At 36.8% G+C, this 20,846-nt stretch overlaps 1 protein-coding gene across 2 annotated transcripts in view; it reads right to left on the bottom strand.

The window, feature by feature from the left end:
- The window catches only part of FAM81B (family with sequence similarity 81 member B), a 32,480-nt gene that overhangs the window by 7,086 nt on the left and 4,548 nt on the right, over nucleotides 1-20,846 (bottom strand). For both annotated transcript variants that reach the window (XM_015812682.1, XM_015812681.1), the window contains 3 exons: nucleotides 8,058-8,316; nucleotides 4,812-4,930; nucleotides 1,969-2,098 (listed from right to left, as the gene is read on the bottom strand). In XM_015812682.1, the coding sequence (XP_015668168.1) occupies nucleotides 1,969-2,098; nucleotides 4,812-4,930; nucleotides 8,058-8,316 (508 nt within the window). The remainder of the gene's footprint in view (nucleotides 1-1,968; nucleotides 2,099-4,811; nucleotides 4,931-8,057; nucleotides 8,317-20,846) is intronic.

Below are 20,846 nucleotides of genomic sequence, written 5' to 3'. Positions count from 1 at the left end.
ATTTTGATCTCAAAAAGTCTTCTTCAGCAAGAATAGATCTAAGAACATAACTCTATCCAGCATTTAACTCTATTTTTTTTAAAAAATACAAAGCTTTCTTGGAATCTTAATTTTGAATGTTTGATGTGTGGAGTCTGGTTGAAGTTGCCAGATGGAAAGCAAAAAAAAAAATCTTGTTCACAAGCAATTTTGCTTGAGATCTGAATACTTACATTAAAAAAGTCTCAGTAATAAAGCTCAAATATAGACATGTTAAAATTAGAATGTAGGTTTAGAATAGAACAGAGCTGGAAGGGACCTTGGAAGTCTTCTAGTCCAGCCCCCTGCTCAAGCAGGAGAACCTATACCATTTCAGACAAGTGTTCTTCCATTTCATAGAACCATAGGGCTGGAAGGTATCTTGGAGGTCTTCTAGTCTAATCCCCTGCCCAAGGTAAAAATAAGTCCTTATACAATTCTGGACAATTGATTATACCATCATTTTCTTGAAAATTTCCAGCAATGGAGTACCCATAACTCAAGCTGTTCCACTGATTAATCATCCTCACTCTCAGAAATTTCCTCCTTATTTCCAGGCTGGATTTCCTTCTGATGAACTTCCACTCATTGCTTCTTGTCCTGCCCTCAAGTTCTGTGCAGAATAAATTGATCCTCTCTTCCCTGTGGCCACAATTCAAGTATTGGAAGATTGATATCAGGTCTTCCCTAAGCCTTCTTTTTGTTAGACTAAAATACTTAGCTCCCTTAATAATTGATTTAGCCTCCAGACCCCTTATCATCTTTGTTACTCTTCTCTGCACTCTTTTTAGGGCTTCAGCATCTTTTTTGTATCATGGTGACCAGAACTCAGTTCCAAATATGGCCTCACTAATCCAGTATAGACCAGTACTATTACTTCCTGTATTCTTGCTGCTATCCCTTTGTTGAGGCAGTCTAGGATTGTGATAGCTTTTTTTTTTGGCAGCTGCAGCACATTTCTGACTCATACTTAAGTGGTGATTCACCTGGATACTTAGATACTTCTCACAGGCGGGTGAGACGGGTACTGGCTATCCTGTACCCGTGTGTCTGGTTTTTCTTGCCAAAAGGCAGGACCTTACTTTTCTCACCACCAAACTGCATCTTGTTGGGTAGGGCCCAATGCTCAAGTCTGTCAAGATCCTTCTGAATCTTGACTCTATATTACAAAATATTAGCAATTCTCCCCAGCCAATGTCACCCACAAATGTAATGAATGCCACTTCATCAATCCCCTCATCTGGGTCATTTATGGAAGATGTTGAAGAGCACTGGGCCCAAGACAGAACCTTGAAGCATCCCATTGCATATTTTCCTCCATATAGTTGTAGTCCCATTAAGGAACACATGCTGAGTCCGGTTGGCCAGCCAACTGAAATTTGTCTGGTGGTAGTACTCTCCCACCTTGTTCTGTCTTACCAAGAAGTAGGCTGTGGTCTACTTTATCAAACACCTGGCTGAAATCTAAGTATATTATATTCATAATATTTCCTTAGTGCACTAATAAAATCACTTTACCAAAGAAAGCAAAGTTTGTTTGGCATGACCTGTTTTTAACAAAAAATTAGGGCAATAATGCTTGGGAATCTCAGGATCTTTTCTGTGTTACAAAAAAACTTCTGTATCTTTTTGTGTTTTATAATTGGATTAATAAACTGTCATTAGTCAAAAATAATGTTCGAAATGATAAGTATTGTGATGACGCAGCATCACTTCTCAGTCTCCATAATTCAGCACTACACCATGTTAATTGTACAATTGGCTATTGCAATCATTCTGGATCTTTATTCCATTATAATGCTGCTGTATCTCCTTCACCACCTGTATGAAAAAAAAGCCTGTATGTTTTTGTCTTCCAGTAACATGAGTCAGCAATTTTAAATCAAATGGAGAAGTTGAATTATTTCTAACATACAGTACAGATTAACAGATTCCTTCAGAGCCACTCACCTTCATCTCAACATTATTCACATAATTGTCCAAGGAAGACTGAACAGCATGAATTTCTTTCTCTAGTTTTGAAATCTCATGCCTGCTGATATTGATATCTCCAGAGAGTTTGGCAATGCTAGCATCACATCTAGAAAGTTGATAACAAAAAAGAGGGTAGTTTCTGTATTTCCTCTATATCATAAAGTCCCACTTCTGTTAATCACTCAGATGTGTCTCTCCAACAAGCAATTTTCTTCCCTAAGGAAGAATTATGTATTTTATACTTTTTTCTGAGTCTTGAAACCCTTAGTTTCTGGTGTCTGACTACTCACTTCTGCTGGCTGCTAAACTCTGCTGTAAAGTTTAACTTAGCTGCACTACAGTCTTTGTTTCCTTTTTTAATTTATATTTAATCTATAACTAAGTCCATTCACCTTGCTGTTGATCTTCCTCTTCTCTTTTCTCTATCTTTTTCAGCATTAAAGTTTTTTCCAGAAAACCTGGTCTTTGCATCAGGTGTCCAAAGTAGGATAATGTGAGCTTGGTCATTTGTCCCTTGGGTGAGAAGTCTGGTTGATTTGTTCAAAGATCCACAATATTCTGTCTTCTCCAATACCAATGTTCAAAAACATGAATATACTTCTTATCCTACTGTATAGAGTCCAATTTCCACTTCCATAGTGTGTCACAGGGAATACCATGGTTTGTACAATTCTGATCTTTGTAGGTATTAGACACATCATGGTGCTTGAATATCTTTATGCCTGCTCTATACACACACACACAAACACACACACACACACACCAGATTTTTTCTTTTAAAGAAGTCGGAACAATTATCCTGCCAATTTAAGATGACATACTCTTCCACATATCTGTCAAGTAGATTTTGGTTGGCAAAAGCTTCTAACACCAAAACATTATTTCAGATTCATCTGACCTTTTACTGATCCAACATAAGCTATTATGTGAAATCCCCAGAATATTTTCTCAATAAATTATTTCATAGAAGAATTTTAATTTTCCTCTTTTCTGAGTGCTTTGCAACATGGCATTCTTTCTTCTAGAATGGCTTTGCTGCACATTATGTGCTTGTATATGCATTTCTATGCATGTGTATGCATGCATGCATGCATACATACATACATACATACATATATATATAAAGCATAAGAGAGATTATATGCCCTTGTATCACAATGCTTGAGTAAAGTGTCCATATTCTGAAATAGTTAATTTGCTGCCAAAGAAGAAGACTGTTTCAAATATGTATAAAAGTATTCATAGTGACATTCATTTTATTTTATTTTTATTTTATTTTTTATTTCATTTAGAGACCACCCACCACCAGAGCAACTCTAGACACCTTTCATTTTATAAGGGTAGAAAAAAAAATCTAATTTATTTTACTGGTGATTTTTTTATTCTTGGAAACTAGGCCAGCTCAGTCTTTCTGTAGTTGAACTCTGTAAGTACTCGATACACCAAAAGTGCTTACATGGTTGTATAAATCATTTCAATGTCCTCTAGCTTAGCCCAAGAGTAATTATTCATACTTGGTTTCTTTATAATATACTGTAGGTTGTATAAAAACAAGTACTAGTGTTATGACAGGAGTTTGTGCTGATCTTAGAGATTTGGATCCTCTAAAACAAACAAACTACCTAATAAATATCAGAAATTGACTTCAAATCATGAAATTATACATAAAGATATAAAATCATTGTATTTTCTATCAATCATATAGAACAATTATATTATTTTCACTGTCAAACTACTTTATTATGCTATAATCAGGCTGTCCATAGGAATAGTTAAAACAAAGTCTAGATGGTAGTCACTTCAGTGCAACCAACTTCTGCCTGTTTTTTATGCAGCCACAGCCTGCAAACACTACTGGCTGTGTTAAGTATATTTAATTCTGACAGTGTGCTTCTAAGTCCACTGATTTGATTTATATGCCAGTTTCAATAGTAATTTTAATGATCACAATTGGCATTAGCAACTCGGTGATAAACAATCACATGACCATGATGGCCTTACAACCTTCAAACATTCCCTTCAATCATTAAGCAAAGTGATGCTGTCGCTAAGTGAAAAATCAAGAAGGAGTCAACTTATTTTCCAAAGTACCAGAAGGCAAATCAAGAAGCAATGGATGAAAACTGATCAAGCAGAGAAGCAACCTAGAACTAAGAAGAAATTTCCTGACAGAACAATTAATTAGTGGAACAACTTGCCTCCAGAAGTTGTGGATGCTCCAACACTGGAAGTTTTTAAGAAGAAATTGGACAACCATTTGTCTGAAATGGTATAGGGTTTCCTGCTTGAGCAGGGGGGGTTGGACTAGAAGACCTCCAAGATCCTTTCCAACTCTGTTATTCTCCTACAATTTTACTTCCACTTTCTGTATTAACTCTGCTTGTTGCTAGCCAGTTGCAAAGCACACAAATAGTGATCACATAACTACAGGACACTGTGTCATAAATGTGAGAACAGGTTGCAAAGTTACTTTTTTTAGTAGCATAGAAACTTCAAATGATTGCTTCACAAGGCAGTTGGTAAGCGAAGACTACCTGTACTTTAGTGGCTGCAGAGATAGCCAGACAATACTTCTAATTTCTTTCAAAGATATAAGTAAGAGAAAAAACCTTCTTCAAAGTCAAGGACAATTTTTTTTTGTTTGAATTCTCTGTCTCAACCTTAGGTGCAACATTGTGTTTAAGCAAATCCTAAAGAAAACATTGTTTGTTTTCTTCTCAAAACTGTAATGTGCAGGAAGGAGAAGCATATGGGCTTTTGCTTACTAAGATTAAAACATGGTTTATCAAGCTGTAAGAAGGTAGCTCCCACCAACTTACCTGGCCACTCTTCCACGTAGGTCCCCAACTCCCTGCAGGTGTTTATGGTCCAGACTTTGTACAGCAAAATTAGTTCCTGATGTTACTTCATCTCTGGCTTTTATTTGTCTCTCCAACTCCTGGAATTTTATAAGCATTGTGAACAAGTTATATTACATCAGCTAGAAGAGCAAATAACTTATATTAAAACAGCTGGGACACTTAATTCTGGAATTTGAAAGGCTCTGTTACCAATTTACTCTGGTAACAATTCAGAATTACATTACAAAATAGATTGCCTTTGCTGGTATTTGTTCTGTTGCCTTACAACAATAAGATTGGTAGTATCTTTAGAACTTCTAAGAATGTGCAAAAGTAGTATTTGCATACATATATCACACTAACATATATAGGCAGTAAAACCTCAATTTTACAGATGAATATGGAAGAAAGGATTATCCTTTACATCTAAATATCTTAAACTGTGCAACTCTTTTATGCATGGGTTTTATGCTTGCATAACATGATTTTCTTCTTGTTTCCATTCAATCATATCCAATTGCCTGAACAAGTCCCTGTAGTTTTCTTGGCAAGTTTCCCCCCTCCTCAAGTGGTTTGCTTTTGCTGCTGCTGGTGGGACTAGAACTAACAATTGCCTGGTTACTTGTCTGATGCATTAACCACTACACCAAACTGGCTCTCAAGATGTTATATATCCATAAAATGGTAAATGGATATTTTTAATTGCACATGAAATTTGTTAAACCAAGATCAAATAAACAGAGCGCATATATTGCTTTCAATATTCATTTTCAGTATAAAAATGTTAATGTAAAAAGGGGAAAGTATCTAAAGATCATGCAAAAACATTTTTAAATGACATACAGGCTAATAAACCACATAATGGGACGAGAATGTAGGTTTTTAGCCTGGTCCCTTAACTACTATAGCAAACTGTCTGGCTGAGTGTTATGCTAGATCAAAATAAGCAAAACATGAATGTTTAAAGCAACTTGTCACATATAATGACTCATGTACTCTTCCCCCTTTTTTATATCCATGAGGACAAAACCCATCTACTTCTAATGTTAAATGAACTACATTAGTATTTGAACTGAAATAAATGTAGCTATTTTAATTAACAAACAACAAAAAATTTAAAATCATGGCTCAAGTCCTGCCTTTTTCTTAAAAGCTTTAATTTGAAAGAAATCAAAGGCAGGAATTGTGATTTGTTTAAAAGTAAACAGAGGTGTCTGACCTCTGTTGCCAGGAAAAAATGGGAAAAAAGTTGAGCAAAGTGGTCCTAGGCTGGTCATAGCTTATGCAAATAAAATCAACTCAATACACATCCAATGACCCACTAAAGGTAAGTTCATATATTGTGTGCTGTTTGGATTATATGGTTTTAGTATAATACAATGAGTTAATCCAGCTATTGTGTTAATAAAATACATTTTATTGCATGATTTAGATCCAGACAATATAATTATTCTAGTCTTGCCTGGATATTTTAAAATTACAGTACGACAAATGACCATTATTTAATAGAGTGGATGTATGCAGGAATCAAGACCTCTTTAAAAGTCATTGGCTACAGCCAGGTTTGGGAAAATATCTGATTTTGTCCAAGGACAATGTTCTGTTACTGACACTATCACTCCTGGCCCACATCAGTGGCTACAAACTGCCCACAGTGCAAATATACAAAGGAAAAAAAACATTATTGCCATGTTTTCTCTAATTTATTTCAAGTGCTTATTTATTATTTCAGGAATATAATTGAACTTACTAGTGTTAGGTATTGTTTTTTAAAAAAATTAATTAAAATTCTCCCATAATCTCAAATACTCTAATACAAAAATATGCCTATTCTACCAATGGCATTTGTATTTATATATGTGAAATGTTGATTGATTTGTCATGCTGTTTTCACAGTAGACAAATTCATTATTTTAAAGGCATTTTCCAACATGCTGGGTACTATTAATGAAGCCATTAGCAAAACTCTAAGATGTTAACTTATCTTTTTCCTGATGACCTCTTATATAGGGACCCAAATTATTCATGATTATTATGGCAGGCTCACATGCAAAGGAAGCCAATTAAAATTATCTCACTGTCTAGAAATATTTCATTATGGGTCCCCCCCCAATGCCCTAGCATGTATGTTTTGCATGGGGAATCTCTTCATCTATGGACATTAACCAAGCCATTTATGCCAACACAATAATTTCAGTAGGGCAAAATTTCCCTTCCTCCATTTCCATGCCCTGAGTTGAAAAAGTGGGACAGGATAGCAAATCAGGATCTTAGGGCAACTGTGTCTGTAGAATACCAATAGTGGAGGATGGTAGAGAAGAGCAAGCTTGGCACTTGAAGTCCTTCTAAAACTATCCATCAAAAGCAACTGCATTTTCATTTCATCTATTCTGTCTTGATGTATTTCAGGAAAAAAAATGTGGGAGAAGAGATGGGAAAGCATTTAAAATATCCAGTAAACATGTTATGCAGTATATTAAGCATTATATTTGGCATGTTAGGCAGCATATGAGGCAGTATAATATTCAGTGAACATGTTAGGCAGTACAATTAAAATGTCATTCTAGAAACTATTTTATCCTACATTATCAGGTAATAGAATTCTGGACTTTTAAAATTTGAAACTGTAGTGTATGTGTAAGTGTCTGTATGTACATGCATGTGGGGGAGGGATTCTGAGTTTTCATAATCTGTGAGGTTGGGGGACATTTATTGCTATGTTTCAACTGTACCAGGATTCTTGGTATAAGTCATGAAATTCGGATCCTTAAAACATTGCTAGAAGGCTATAGTAAAAATGCTGGGGATGTTTAGAATAGAATAACAGAGTTGGAAGGGACCTTGAAGGTCTTCTAGTCCAACCCCCTGCTCAGGGAGTAAACCCTATCCCATTTCAGACAAATAGTTGTCCAATCTTTTCTTAAAAACTTCCAGTGTTGGAGCACCCACAACTTCTAAAGGCAAGTTGTTCCACTGATTAATTGTTCTAACAGTCAGGAAATTTCTCTTTAGTTAGTATTAGGTTGCTTCTCTCTTGGATTAGTTTCCATCAATCGCTTCTTGTCCTGCCTTCAGCTGTTTTGGAGAACAGCTTGACTCCCTCTTCTTTGTGGCAACCCCTGAGATATTGGAAATATTCTAGGAAAACGTAATAAGAATTTGACCTCTTTGAAGCTGAACATTGCATAACTTCTGAATGTTTAATAAATTGCTAACTGCCAATACCTCTATGTCATGGCTCAGCTTTTTAACAACACTTGTGATTGTCTGGATGTGGTTTTCCAATAGTTGGTGAGTTGCTGCCTCTCCTTGCTGAAAGCTCTTATTTCCCTGAAGACATGAATTAATGCCATCTTTGATCCGAAAGGCCTGATCCAGAAGCACAGCAGTGGTACGCTCCTGGTTAGATAGCCGGTCTTCCAGGGAACTCACTCTGCTTCCAGACACATTAGGAATTGCCGGTAGAAATGGCTGGCTTGGAGTTCTGTCCAAAGGAATCACATGAGGGAAGTAGAAAGAAAGTTAAAAAGATAAATCCTTTATTATTGCATCCAGCTACAGCAACAAGATAATATTACAAAGTACCTTTAGGTTGCAATTTCTGCCTATAACTCAGATGGCATATGGGTAATGAATAACTCAATATCTGAAAAGTTTTTAGATAGGAGGAGGGGGAGGATGAGGACGAGGAGGAGGAAGAGGAAAAAAAGAATTCAACTTTGAAAGAATGACAAACATAGTGTTGTTAAAAAGTAAACACAGAGTTGTTCTTCCTATTTATAAATATATGGTCCAAGACCAAGTCATAGAATTTAAAAATATACCATAAAACCATAAAAAATATTTTAGTAGTAATAATTAAAAAAGTGAAAATATGAAAATAACTTTCTATTCAACTTCAGCAGAATTCTGATTCCAGGTTCCAAGATTAAGGGACAAACTTACTTCCAATCATAGAAGCACAGTGGTTCGCATGGTTAGGATCAGTGGTGGGATTCAGCCGGTTCGCACCACTTCAGCAGAACTGGTAGCTAATTTTTTGTTGCCCAGGCCCAGAATGGACTTCCAGAAACGGCATCCACACAGAGAACTGGTTGTTCACATATTTGAACCCCACCACTGGTTAGGATACTGGATTGACAAGCAACAAGCTCATGTTTGAGACCCGAGTGCTGCCATGGGGCAGGGTGAGCTCCCAGCTCCAACTCCAGTTTCTGCTGGGGACATGAAAGGAGCCCCCAACTGGGCTCCCCCGAGCAACAGTGATGTCATTGGCAAATGCTTTCAACCTGGAAGTGCCTTGTTGCTTCTGACACTAGTGAGATGCGATTTCCAATCATCTGAATTCTTCCAAGTACAGTTAATACAAAATTTTCAATTTGTACAATAATGTCTGCACAGGTAGTCCTCGACTTACAACAATTCATTTAGTGACCGTTCGAAGTTACAACAGCACTGAAAAAAGTGATTTATGACAATTTTTTACACTTATAACCGTTGCAGCATCCCCAGGGTCACGCGATCACCTTTTGCAACCTTCTGACAAGCAAAGTCAATGGGGAAACCAGATTCACTTAACAACCATGTTACTAATTTAACAGCTGCAGTGATTCAGTTAACAAAGGGGGCAAGAAAAGTCGTAAAATGGGGCAAAACTCACTTAACAAATTTCTCATTTAACAACATAAATTTTGGGCACAATTGTGATTGTAAGTTGAGGACTTTTGCCTTGTCTTCTAGAATTGGGCCTAAACATCCAACAAAGACTTGGCAAATTATTAGGCTATGACTAAATAGCTAGTAAAAATTGTGCCATAATAGCTGGCAATATATTTACCAGAAAAAAGGTTGAGGCAATCGTCCGCTTTGCTTCTGACAGAGTACATATCCAGTTTTGTTTCCCTCTGACATTGAAAACTCAACTCATCACTCTCACTATTAAACCTTTTCTTCATAAAGTATGTTCACATTTGGGAAGCGTGTGTGCAGTTGCCTACTCAGCAATAATGTTTGTGCAACTGCACACAAAATGTATTTCTTTGGGAAGCTGTGGAAATGTTTTCAAATCACCCTGAGATTTCTTTGGATTAGTTTAAGACAGCCTGATTCTTAGTGCAGTCCATTAGGGTTTACTATATTCTTTTTAATAATTGATATAGTTTCTTTAATGTGCATGTTCTGGTTCGTGAGCTTTATCCTTTTTTATTTTACAGCAACTTTCATGAAGTTAGTAAGTTCCCGTATAAAATGCTGAGATTATAAATTGTCAATTTATAACGTTCAGCTTAGGCATCCTAGATTCATATTGATCAAGGCAACTGTTCTATAATCCCTTTACACTTAAATTGCTCAATAACTGCTATATACTTAGTTTTTTGGCACAGAATAAGAGGGAATTTTTAATTGTTTTTTTCCTCATCGTTTTGGAATTTGAACCAAACCTCTTTAAAAAAATTTGTCAGATTTTTTCAGCCTCATTAAAATAAAAATAGGAGTGAATTCTTTTCTGATATGTCATATTGCAACAACCCTATGAAGATTGAGTACAGGTAGTCCGCAACATACATCCATTCATTTAGTGATCGTTCGAAGTTACAACAGTACTGAAAAAGTGATTTATGACCATTTTTTACACTTGCAACCCTCGTAGCATTCCCGTAGTCAAGTGATCAAAATTCCAATGCTTGGCAACTGGCATGCATTTATGATGATTGCAGTGTCCAGGTGTCATGTGCTCACCTTTTGTGACCTTCTGACAAGCAAGGCCACAGGTGGGAATGAACATCTCACTACCATTCAGGTGCTTCTGGATTGAAAGGATTAGCCAGCTATAAGATGTTGCCCCGGGGATGCCCAATTGTGTTAACAACACACATTCATCAGGGAGGCTTCTTTCAGCTTCCTTAGGTCAATAGAAGACTTTGAAGAATTTAAAAGCAGAGAGTGAACCTATGGAAAGCTACGAAGAACCAAAATTGGGCAGAACTAATGGAGGAGCTGGCACCTGGGTCTGGCAAAAGCTGGGAAGTATAGAAACAATTGGATAGACTGTGCACGGGGACAACAAGACCCAGAGATAGTCTGATCAAATGGGGCTATCTGGTGGCTTCTGCCTTTTGCGATTGTGGTAACATGTAGACAATAACACACATATATACCTGTTCTTTGTATCCTGATCAGTGCCCACTTAAGGACCCCAGAACATATGTGCAATAGAACATAATTAATGTTGCTAGTTTCTGGCAAGATCTGTTTAACTTGTACATACTTTAATCTTGTATTTTATATTTTAAATTTTATGTTGTATACCGTGGTATGCCTTATTTTAATTGTGATGCTCCTGACATGAATAAACAAACAAGCAAAATCAATGGGGAAGCCAGATTCACTTAACCGTGTTATTAACTTAACAACTGCAGTGATTCACTTAACAACTAAGGCAAGAAAGGTCATAAAATGGAGCAAAACTCACTTACCAACTGTCTTGCTTAGCAATGGAAAATTCGGGCTCAGTTGTGGTTGTAAGACGAGGATTACCTGTATGTATTTGCTTGAATTCTGAGATTGAATCTGTTTCACACATCCTTTTAAAAAGCCCTCTTGATCAGAGCCAATACACCTAATCTTGAGTCTGATAAACACTCATGATGGAGAGGTTGAGGTATTCTTATTAAATCACCAACATCCAAGTGTTTCAAAGACAATAGCAAAAATTTAATTTATATACTTAGCTGATAGAAACTATTTGGTGCCTTGAATGAAATGTTAATTTTATAGGATTTCTTCCTTTTATATGTATGTACTATATATAGCTGTTTATGCATATATTAATGTTTCAGCTCTTTCATATATAATTAAATCTATACCCTCACCTCTTTCATATATTAATCAGATCATTCCACCAGATCATACCCTTTTTGTTCAGCTCCATTTCATTCTTCCCCTTTCTCTTGATTTCAGACACCCACAACAGAAATATATATTTTTTTATGAAGTCATTAATTATTTCATGTTCTTTACCCAATGTACTCATTTTACATTTCAAATTACAATCTTTCACATATTGTTGTCATTTTGGTTGTTATCAAATGGGCCTTTGCCACCTGTCATGACTTGGTCCAGTGGCGCCCAACCTTTTGGGCACCAGGGACCGGTTCCATGGAGAGAGGTTTTTCCAAGGACCGGTGGGGGCATGGTTTCATGTGCTGCCTGCATCCTGCAGATGGGGCTTTGCTTGTTTGCACAGCCTGGTTTCTGACATGCCGCGGACTGGTGCTGGTCCATGAATCGGGAGTTGGGAACGCCTGCTTTGGTCAATCAAAACTTTCACAAAATGCTTTTGGAAAAATGAGAGAATTAGACATCAGTTTAGCAGCTTATGCCATATATGACATTCCCTGCTCATAGTAAAGAAAGTACTGAGCTGTTCTGGCACAATTTGGTCAGCGTGCCACAGGTACAATGAAAGCTTACTTTTATCCCAAGCATACTCACATTATTTTAGACAAGATAAGGTTTATAATCTAAATATTATTTTGCAAACCAATTTGGAAAACAGCCTTTAAAGCATATTCCCCTAATAGCTTAGGAGAATAGCGATGAAAGCACAAAAAACCCACAGAGCACTCAGTGGCGGAAGTAAGAAAATGGTAATGAGGAAAAAGTAATAATCAGTGGGGAGTAGCATTTAAAACACCACTAAGACAACAGCAGTGAATAATCCCTGGGTGCTAGAAATGGAACAACATATGCACTACAGTTTTTAAGGAAAAGAACCATTTCTTTGAGTGATCTGAATAAACAGTGTCGAGGAGGGAAAAGATAGGTGAATGCATTTAAGTCAGGAGTTCAGCAGGAGACAGTGGAAAAATACACAAACATATTATATTGTAACCTACACATAGATTGGGGGTCGGAGGAGGACAGAAAAGATAAGGATGTCACACTTTCCTGTTTCTCAAGAATTGGTAGTAGACAGCCTCTCGATCAGTGATGGCGAACCTTTTAGAGACTGAGTGCCCAAACTGCAACCCAAAACCACTTATGCATTGTCGAGTGCTGGGTGGGTGTGGCCCATTGGGTGGGTGTGGCCCATTGGGTGGGTGTGGCTGCGGTGGTAACGGCAGACTGGGTGGGACTAAAAAGTTAAATCAATCAATTTCAACTTTGCAAGATCTTTTTTTTCCCCGCAAGAAGTTGAAATTGACTGATTGAACCTTTTTTTTTTTTGCACATGGCGGTGGAGGCCTAAAGCGAAAAGGTTTTATAAAACCCAGCTGAAGGCCTAGGACTGGGGTGATGGCACGCGTGCCCACAGAAAGGGCTCTGCGTGCCGCCTCTGGCACCCGTGCCATAGGTTCGCCACCACTGCTCTAGATGGTCATGAAAGGGCATAATGAAAGGCATCAATTCTTCTTGGCTGTGTCATTTCAACATGACTCTTGGCATCCTAAATTCATGGTTGACCTGGAGCTGGGATTCAGATCAATTCAAAGGATGGACATTATTATTCAGTTCTCTTCTCTGATCTAGATTCAGTTGACCAGGAACTGTGTAGATCATAAGAGGAAATGGACTGGAAGGGATAAGTTCCTTGAAAGCCCAGCAGTCTCATTGGACTGTAAGTGCAAGTTCAATTCAATGGGCAATTCTAACAGGCCTTTGTACATTTCAAAGTCTCAATATCTGGGCTCATGTCCAGTACGTTAAGGATCTTTGTTGCAAAGAGGTTTCTTTCTGGAAAAAGGAAAAGCTTCCAAAGTGTTGGGCAGGGAGATAATACAGATCTGGATTCCTAATTACACAGCTTCCCTCGAATGGCTCCTGCTATTGATGGGGATAAGAGCTCAAAATGGGTTTTTTCTTCTCTTTCTAGCTGGAAAAAGGCAAGAGTTTTATACTGAGCTCGGTGGATGCAAATTATTCAGAGGTACCTAAATTGTAATCTCAGCCAAGGAAAAGGTTGAAAAAAGCTTCTCAGTTTTGGCTGCTTTAAAAATTGATTGTCTTAAAATTGTTCTATTCTTCTTGTTTTCAGGATTATGCAATCAACTTTTCACCAGAATGTCTATATGCTAGTTCCATCCCCCCACAATTGAAGTATTATCACTTTAGGCAATTGTTGTCATTAAACTCAACCTAAAAGGTCACATTCAAAAATGGCAAAGGGAAGAAGGAAAGGACATTCTTCATAAACATTGCCCTCTAATAACCCTGTATCTCCCTGAATACTTGATATCAAGATCATGAATTAAAACATCCATACAATGCAATTTTTTTTTCACAAAGCTGAGTTTGGAGAAACTGTTTTCAGGAATAATTTATGGAAAATCAAAGGGTAATCAAAACTGCATTACTAGCATTCACCTTATGTAACATGAGGGGTGAATTTCCTTTTTCCCATGAAGGCATGATGACCTACTGCAAGAGAAAACTATGAGATGCGGCCAAAGCTAAGAGTTAACTGATCCACAATAAAAGCATGTCCAGTTTACAGGTATGAATCATGCCAGCCCACCCCATTTCTCCTTTTCAACAACCCCATATGAAATTAGGAGGGTTCACATTAGGCTTACAGTATACATTCAGATTGAATGTGAAGAAAATTAACTGTTCAAACCTGAAGGCCAAATATTATGGATCTATCCACTAAAGTCTGGATCTGAGAATAGAAAGTTGGAAGAACACTAAGGGATCCTTGGGTCCAATCCCCTGCACAGTTCAGGAATCAGTTACTAGAGTAATCCTGACAAATCCAGTCCATCAAGTCTCAGTTTAGAAAACTATAGTGAAGGAGACATTATCACCTATGGGACATCCTGTTTCTTGTACAATGATGGCCAACTGAAATCTATTTCTTTGTAATATGAACCATTATTTCTTACCCTGTCTTTTGGAACAATTCTGAACAACTGCCAGCTCTGACTTCCACATGACAAGTCCTTCAAATACTTGAAGGCAACCACCATATTAGGATTAAATCAAATGTTAAAAAGTTAGGACATTTTTTGTGGTTAAAACGTACACCCAGTATTTTTTAAAAATTCATAGCTCATAGATTTTTTTTCGCTTCCAGTTGAATAAATACTGAATGTGTACAGCCAATTCTTCCTTTATTTTCTTAAGTATGTGTTCAGCATTTTATTAAGATGTTATTTAATAGGCTTCTCTTCCCTAATATCTTAAAATAAAGGTATTAGGATTCAAAGTGAAGCATGTATTTCTTTTCTGCTGATTTTGGATGACATTAACCCTCTCCATCACCCTAAATCAAAGTCTGGCATCGTCAGGAACCTTCCATGGTAAAAAAAATATCCTCCAATACTCCAGCCATTATTGGCAGGCAGTTAATAGGAAGATCCAAATAGTACAAATCTCCATAAAATATGCCCAAGGAATCTTATATTTATATATACAAACTCATAAATTATGATTAATCTATGTTTAAATTCCAATAAGCCAAATAATTTCCTCAAAATATAAAATAAAGTTCTTTGCAGCCACTCTTGCATCACTTTAATTATCCTCTTCAGTTACAATTAATTTGTGATAGTATGTGTGGATATGAAAAAATAAAATCTATAAAAATGTTTTTCTACTAAACATTTTTGCAGTCTAAAAATGGCAAAAGGAGCATTTCAAAACCTATACAAAACTCTGATCCAAAAACAAGCCAAGTCAACTTAGAAAGTCTAATTAAATTCCCAATTTCTACCAAGCTCTTGATCCAAATTTAATCATTTCCCTTTCAGTTAATTTGTTAATCATAATTAGTTCCATAAATTCCATTCAGTTCATAGTAAAATAATTACAGTTATTATTGTGGAGAAGGGAGTACAAAATGCTTGGAAGACACTGGGAAGAAATGATAGCTAGAGAGGGAGGGAAAGAACTTAGAAGAGCCAGAAGATTATGGATCATATAATTGCCAAGGTCTATAAAATGTTATTAAAACTGAATTTGGAAAATGAACATGTAAAACACTGTATGATCCAGTGGGCAAGGAATTTTGGGTATAATGTGATGTTTGAATAATGGGAGAATATGTGGAAAAAAGGCTTAAAATTTACATTAAATTATAACCTAAAAGAAAATTTCTACAAAATGATGTATCATTGGTATTTAACACTAGATAAGTTATCTAGAATGTACAAAGGTATTTCAAATGAATGTTGGAAATGTAAATGTAAAGAAGGGACTTTTTATCATTTATGGTGGACATGTGATAAGGCAAAGAAATATTGGAGTAGGATTCATATATTAATGGAGAAAATTCTTAAAGTAAACATAAAGATTGAACCAGAAACTTTCCTTCTGGGCCTAATGGAAAGAGAACTGGAAAAAAATTGGAACTCTGATTTTATATATGGTGATGGCAGCAAGACTGCTCTATGCACAAAACTGAAAGGATGCTTCGATTCCTACCATGGATGAATGGTTACAAAAGCTGATGGAATTAGTAGAGATGGCCAAATTGACTGTATTGATCAAAGAAAAAAACATCAGTACCTTTGTTTCTACTTGGAAACTGCTTCTGGACTTTTGTGCTTGAGGTGAAAAAAAAATGATATTATGATTTTGAGTTTTACCGATTAGACTGATTTGCCAATACAGAAATGGTTAGTGTACACTATTATAGAAATGTAAAAACTTGAGATTTGATTTTAATGTCTGATTTTACTGCAACAGAGAGAGTCAGAAGTCAATGCCTTTTGTTTCTCCCCCCACCCACTTCTTCACACCTTTTTCTACTGTTGTCCCCTATTTTTTGCTTTGGTATTTTCACATTTTATGTTATAAATGAATAAAACTAAATAAATAAAAGAACAGTCAGAAGCTTATGAACAAGAACAGGGCAGAAGGATCAGGCAGGTCTCTGGGAATAAAAAAAAGAGGAAGGCTGAGCATGGATTGCATAACATATATAATAAAAGGAAACCTAAGAAGAGAGAAGAGAAGGCAGGTTGGTTAAAATAATGCTCTCCATCTTGTTTATTTATACTTTTTGAAGGCATCTTTCATTGTAGCACGTACTTGTGACATTTTCCCATTTATCTAACTCACATTCACATATTATAGTTTAGAACAGCAGGCTATAAAGCTTTACACTTAGCACCAGATTTCTATGGACAGGGACGGGAGGAAGAGAGAGAGAGACACACACACAGAGAGATTAAGAGTAGTTATTCTCCTGTACGCATGGACAACCCAAGATTTACTTAGGCATACAAAGAAGGATACCATGTTAAAATCACATTATCTTCTAGGAAAGTAATAAAAATGCATTCTTCATTTTCACTAAGTTAATCTTTTCCTGATTTTGAAAATTGCTATCAGACTCATACTATTTAAAGAAAATTCAGGACTGCCAAGAAAGCACTAGCTTTGTTCTTTATTAGTCTTCATATTCAATAGAAAAAAATTAAGATGCAGGACAAGGAAGATGAGATGAGATAGACAGCAATATAACAGAAATTCACTGCTCCTTATTGAACTGCCTTGTTCTGGTATGTTTCAATTCTATGATGTTTTGTTCTAGCTCAGGGGTGTCAAACTTGCCATGTCATGTGATGTGTCACGACATATCGCGACTTTTCCCCCTTTACTGCAGCTGGAGGGGGCACGGCTTCCGCGTGGCGCATCTGGTCTGTGGGCTGGCAGTTTGACATCCCTGTTCTAGCTCACTTACATAAGGTCCATATTACCATGCTTAGATAGTTGGATTCTGCATTTCTTTCTCCCACAGCACAGTTGTCAATAAAGACTTTGATGCCTGAACTGAAAGATGTTGTCTCTGTCTCTAAGATCTGGGAGAAATATTTTTCTCCAGCCATTGACACAAGTGGAAGGCATTTTTTCCTTAACTTCCAAGCTGGAAGAGAGATTTTAGTAGTACACTGGGGTGAAAATTAATCCTCCACTTCACAAGCATGTCTTCTCTCTAAAAATTATACCAGTGGGGGAATTAAACTGATTAAAATCAGTTGGCAGCAATAAAGGCCACAGAACTTCTATAATATAACAATATAACTTAGAGGGAAAAAATGTTGGTGAAATGTATTTAGGACTCTAGAAGAATCTTTCCAAGCAGAACCTCTAGATGTGTTCAACAAAAATTCTCAACCAGAATGAGCAAATTTATAGCATTTAAAAACCAGCACAAATGGTAGGTACCACATAGGGAAAGATCGTCCTGGAAAATAAATTTGGAATTTGGGCATCAGGACCCCAGGCCTAGCTATTTGTTTACAAAATGATGTTCAGCTTTGGAATTAAATATAGATACATGAGCTGAAGCACTGTCTAATATACCACTGAAAAATGGAAGGATGCTGTATTCCAATGGTGAAAATATCAAACTAGCTAGATAAATGCTAGAATAAGAGTGAGGGCTATGAAGTATTACAATCTTCATAATTATATTAGAGAGTTCTTAAAGAAATTGCCTGAAAATTGGAAGAGAAATTGCTTCTGCAAATGTTTTAGTAATCAAAGCATTTAAAAAAAATCTCAGCAACAGCATCTGCTTTTTAAATCCCCAAAGGAAAATAAATCACAGAGGTGGCAAATGTTATAAAACTGCCCCTAGCATTGGAGACTTGGGTCTTTAAACAGCAGTCATTAATGCTAGCAGTCGCTCTAAACGCACATAGACTTCTATAAACAAGTCATAATCTGTTTGTCTGTAAACTGACAGGAACGATGCTAAATTATATTCATTTTTCAAACAGCTTGATCCTAACTGAATTGGGGAATTAATTATACATGAATCCACAGTTCCAGGATCTTAGAAGCTAGACACTAAATGATTTAATTGCAGCATGCCCCTGGTGCCCTGTGTCTAATGGTAAAAAGGTAAATATTGCTTTGCAATAAAAAGACAAAAGATGCACTCAAGTTGTACTCAATTCTTGGTGGCTTGTTTGGCAGCATTTGAAAAGTAGCTTGTTACAATCTTCTTTATGATTTTTTTTTTTTAACTTCCCATTCTAGCAAACATCCCTGGAATTTTCAGGTGTTCCCCCATCCAAATTCTAACAGGTTTACTCTATTCAGATTCTAAATCAGACAATAGTAATAGTACTTAGATATATATACTGCCCCATAGTGCTTTACAGCACTTTCTGACCGATTTATAAATGTCAGCATATTGCCCCCAATAATCTGGATTCTCATTTTACCGACTTTGGAAGGGTGGAAGGCTGAGTCAGCCTTGAGCTGGTCAGGATTAAACTCCTGTCTGCGCGCAGCATGAATACTGCATTTTAACCACTGCATCACCATGCCTCCACATTATTTATGCCCTTTGGGTGATTTAACACAGTAATGAAAATTCACTAGATTTAAAAGTATACACCAGGAGACTTAATCCAAAATGCTCATACTTCATTCTAAGCAGATGCAGGGAGGCCAAACAACATGGCTCAGTAGCAATGAAATATTGCCCAACAGATGTCCCTCTCTTTCCCAGAGTTACTTTCCTGCCACAGCAAGATTGAAGAAAATGAACACTGATTCTACTTCACCATCTGCAAAAAGGAACTGTCATTGCAGGGGTCTCCAAACTTGGCAACTTTAAGACTTGTGGACTTCAACTCCCAGATTTCCTCAGTCATAGCTTAATGTTGGCTGGCTGAAGAATTCTGGGAGTTGAAGCCCACAAGTCTTAAAGTTGGCTGGCTGAGGAATTCTGGGAGTTGAAGTCCACAACATGCATATGAAAACTCAGTACAAGCAATCCCTGGGTTAAGTACATCTGACTTAAGGGCAATTGCTAGATACAAATGGACTACCTATCACTAAAAATTGTGGGCAGCATTTTCTTCCTCTACTGAGGCTGCATGTGTTTAATATACAGTCTACTTTCAGTGGTACCTGAAAGGACTGCACAGCTTCAACATTAACGAATGTTGAAAGCATGAGGAAGGACAACACTGCCCACCAATTTTAGTAATAGGCTGTCCCTTTGTAAGTATAAATTCCAACTCAAAAGTGCTTTTTCTGAAAGGCAACTGGACTTTTTTAGTTTTTTACTTTGAAAATGTTTTGCTTCTCATCAAGAAGCTTCTTTAGTTCAAAAAAAGACCCAAGAAAGTCCAGTGGCCTTTTGGAAAAAGCACTTTTGGGACAACCATGACCTGGATGATTGAGAATCTCCATAGATAAACAAATTCCGACTTGCGTACAAATTCAAACTAAAGACAAAATTAGGAACAGAACTTGTTCTTAACCTGTGGGGCTGCCCATAAACATGTAATCTCTTCATTAGTTAAAACTAACACTTAATTGCATTAATTGTATTCCTTAAAAGACATACTAAAGCATCAACTGGAGGGAATGGTTGCATGAGTCTCTGCAGTCAAGGATAAATATTTTTGGCTTTCTGACCTTCTAAAATCAATACCAATGTAATGATTACAACAACCTTGCACCCATTTACTTATTCATTCATTTGCAGTTTGTACTCTACATAGCTAGCTCATTTCCCCCCTCATGCATTCACTACTATGCATCTGAAACAGATGCAATTAATTCTTTCTGTACCAGACATTTTCAAGGCTAAATTTTGTGGAAATCCATATGTTAATTACATGTATTCAAGATGTAAACTAATTATTTCTGCTAGGATATAATACACTGTCAAGATCATAAGGAATGCTATTGTTGTTATAAATTTGAGTTGCTCTGATAGACTTTTGTCCAAAAAAGAATTAAAATAAAATTGAAGAGTAGTTTTCATATACTACTTAAAATAGGAGCAAATTCATGAAAACATTTATTGCAGTATAAATAGCATAATATTTATAAACATAATATCGGAAAAGACGCCTAGAGAACAGTTGGAGGGCCAGCCGAACCGAATCCGATCGAACACAGGTAAGGATACATGTTAGATCCTACCTAGTGGCGATGAGGGTGGCTAGGACTAACTACTACTCCTCACTCATCGCGTCATCAGATAACCGCCCGGCCGCCCTCTTCAGGGTGACCCGCTCCCTCCTTCAATTGAGGGGG

This window comes from Protobothrops mucrosquamatus, unplaced genomic scaffold, assembly GCF_001527695.2.
Source record: "Protobothrops mucrosquamatus isolate PMUCROS unplaced genomic scaffold, P.Mucros_1.0 scaffold106, whole genome shotgun sequence".
Taxonomy (NCBI): Eukaryota; Metazoa; Chordata; class Lepidosauria; order Squamata; family Viperidae; genus Protobothrops; species Protobothrops mucrosquamatus.
The sequence above is the reverse complement of the archived record's forward strand: the minus strand, read 5'-3'. Positions and strand labels throughout refer to the sequence as shown.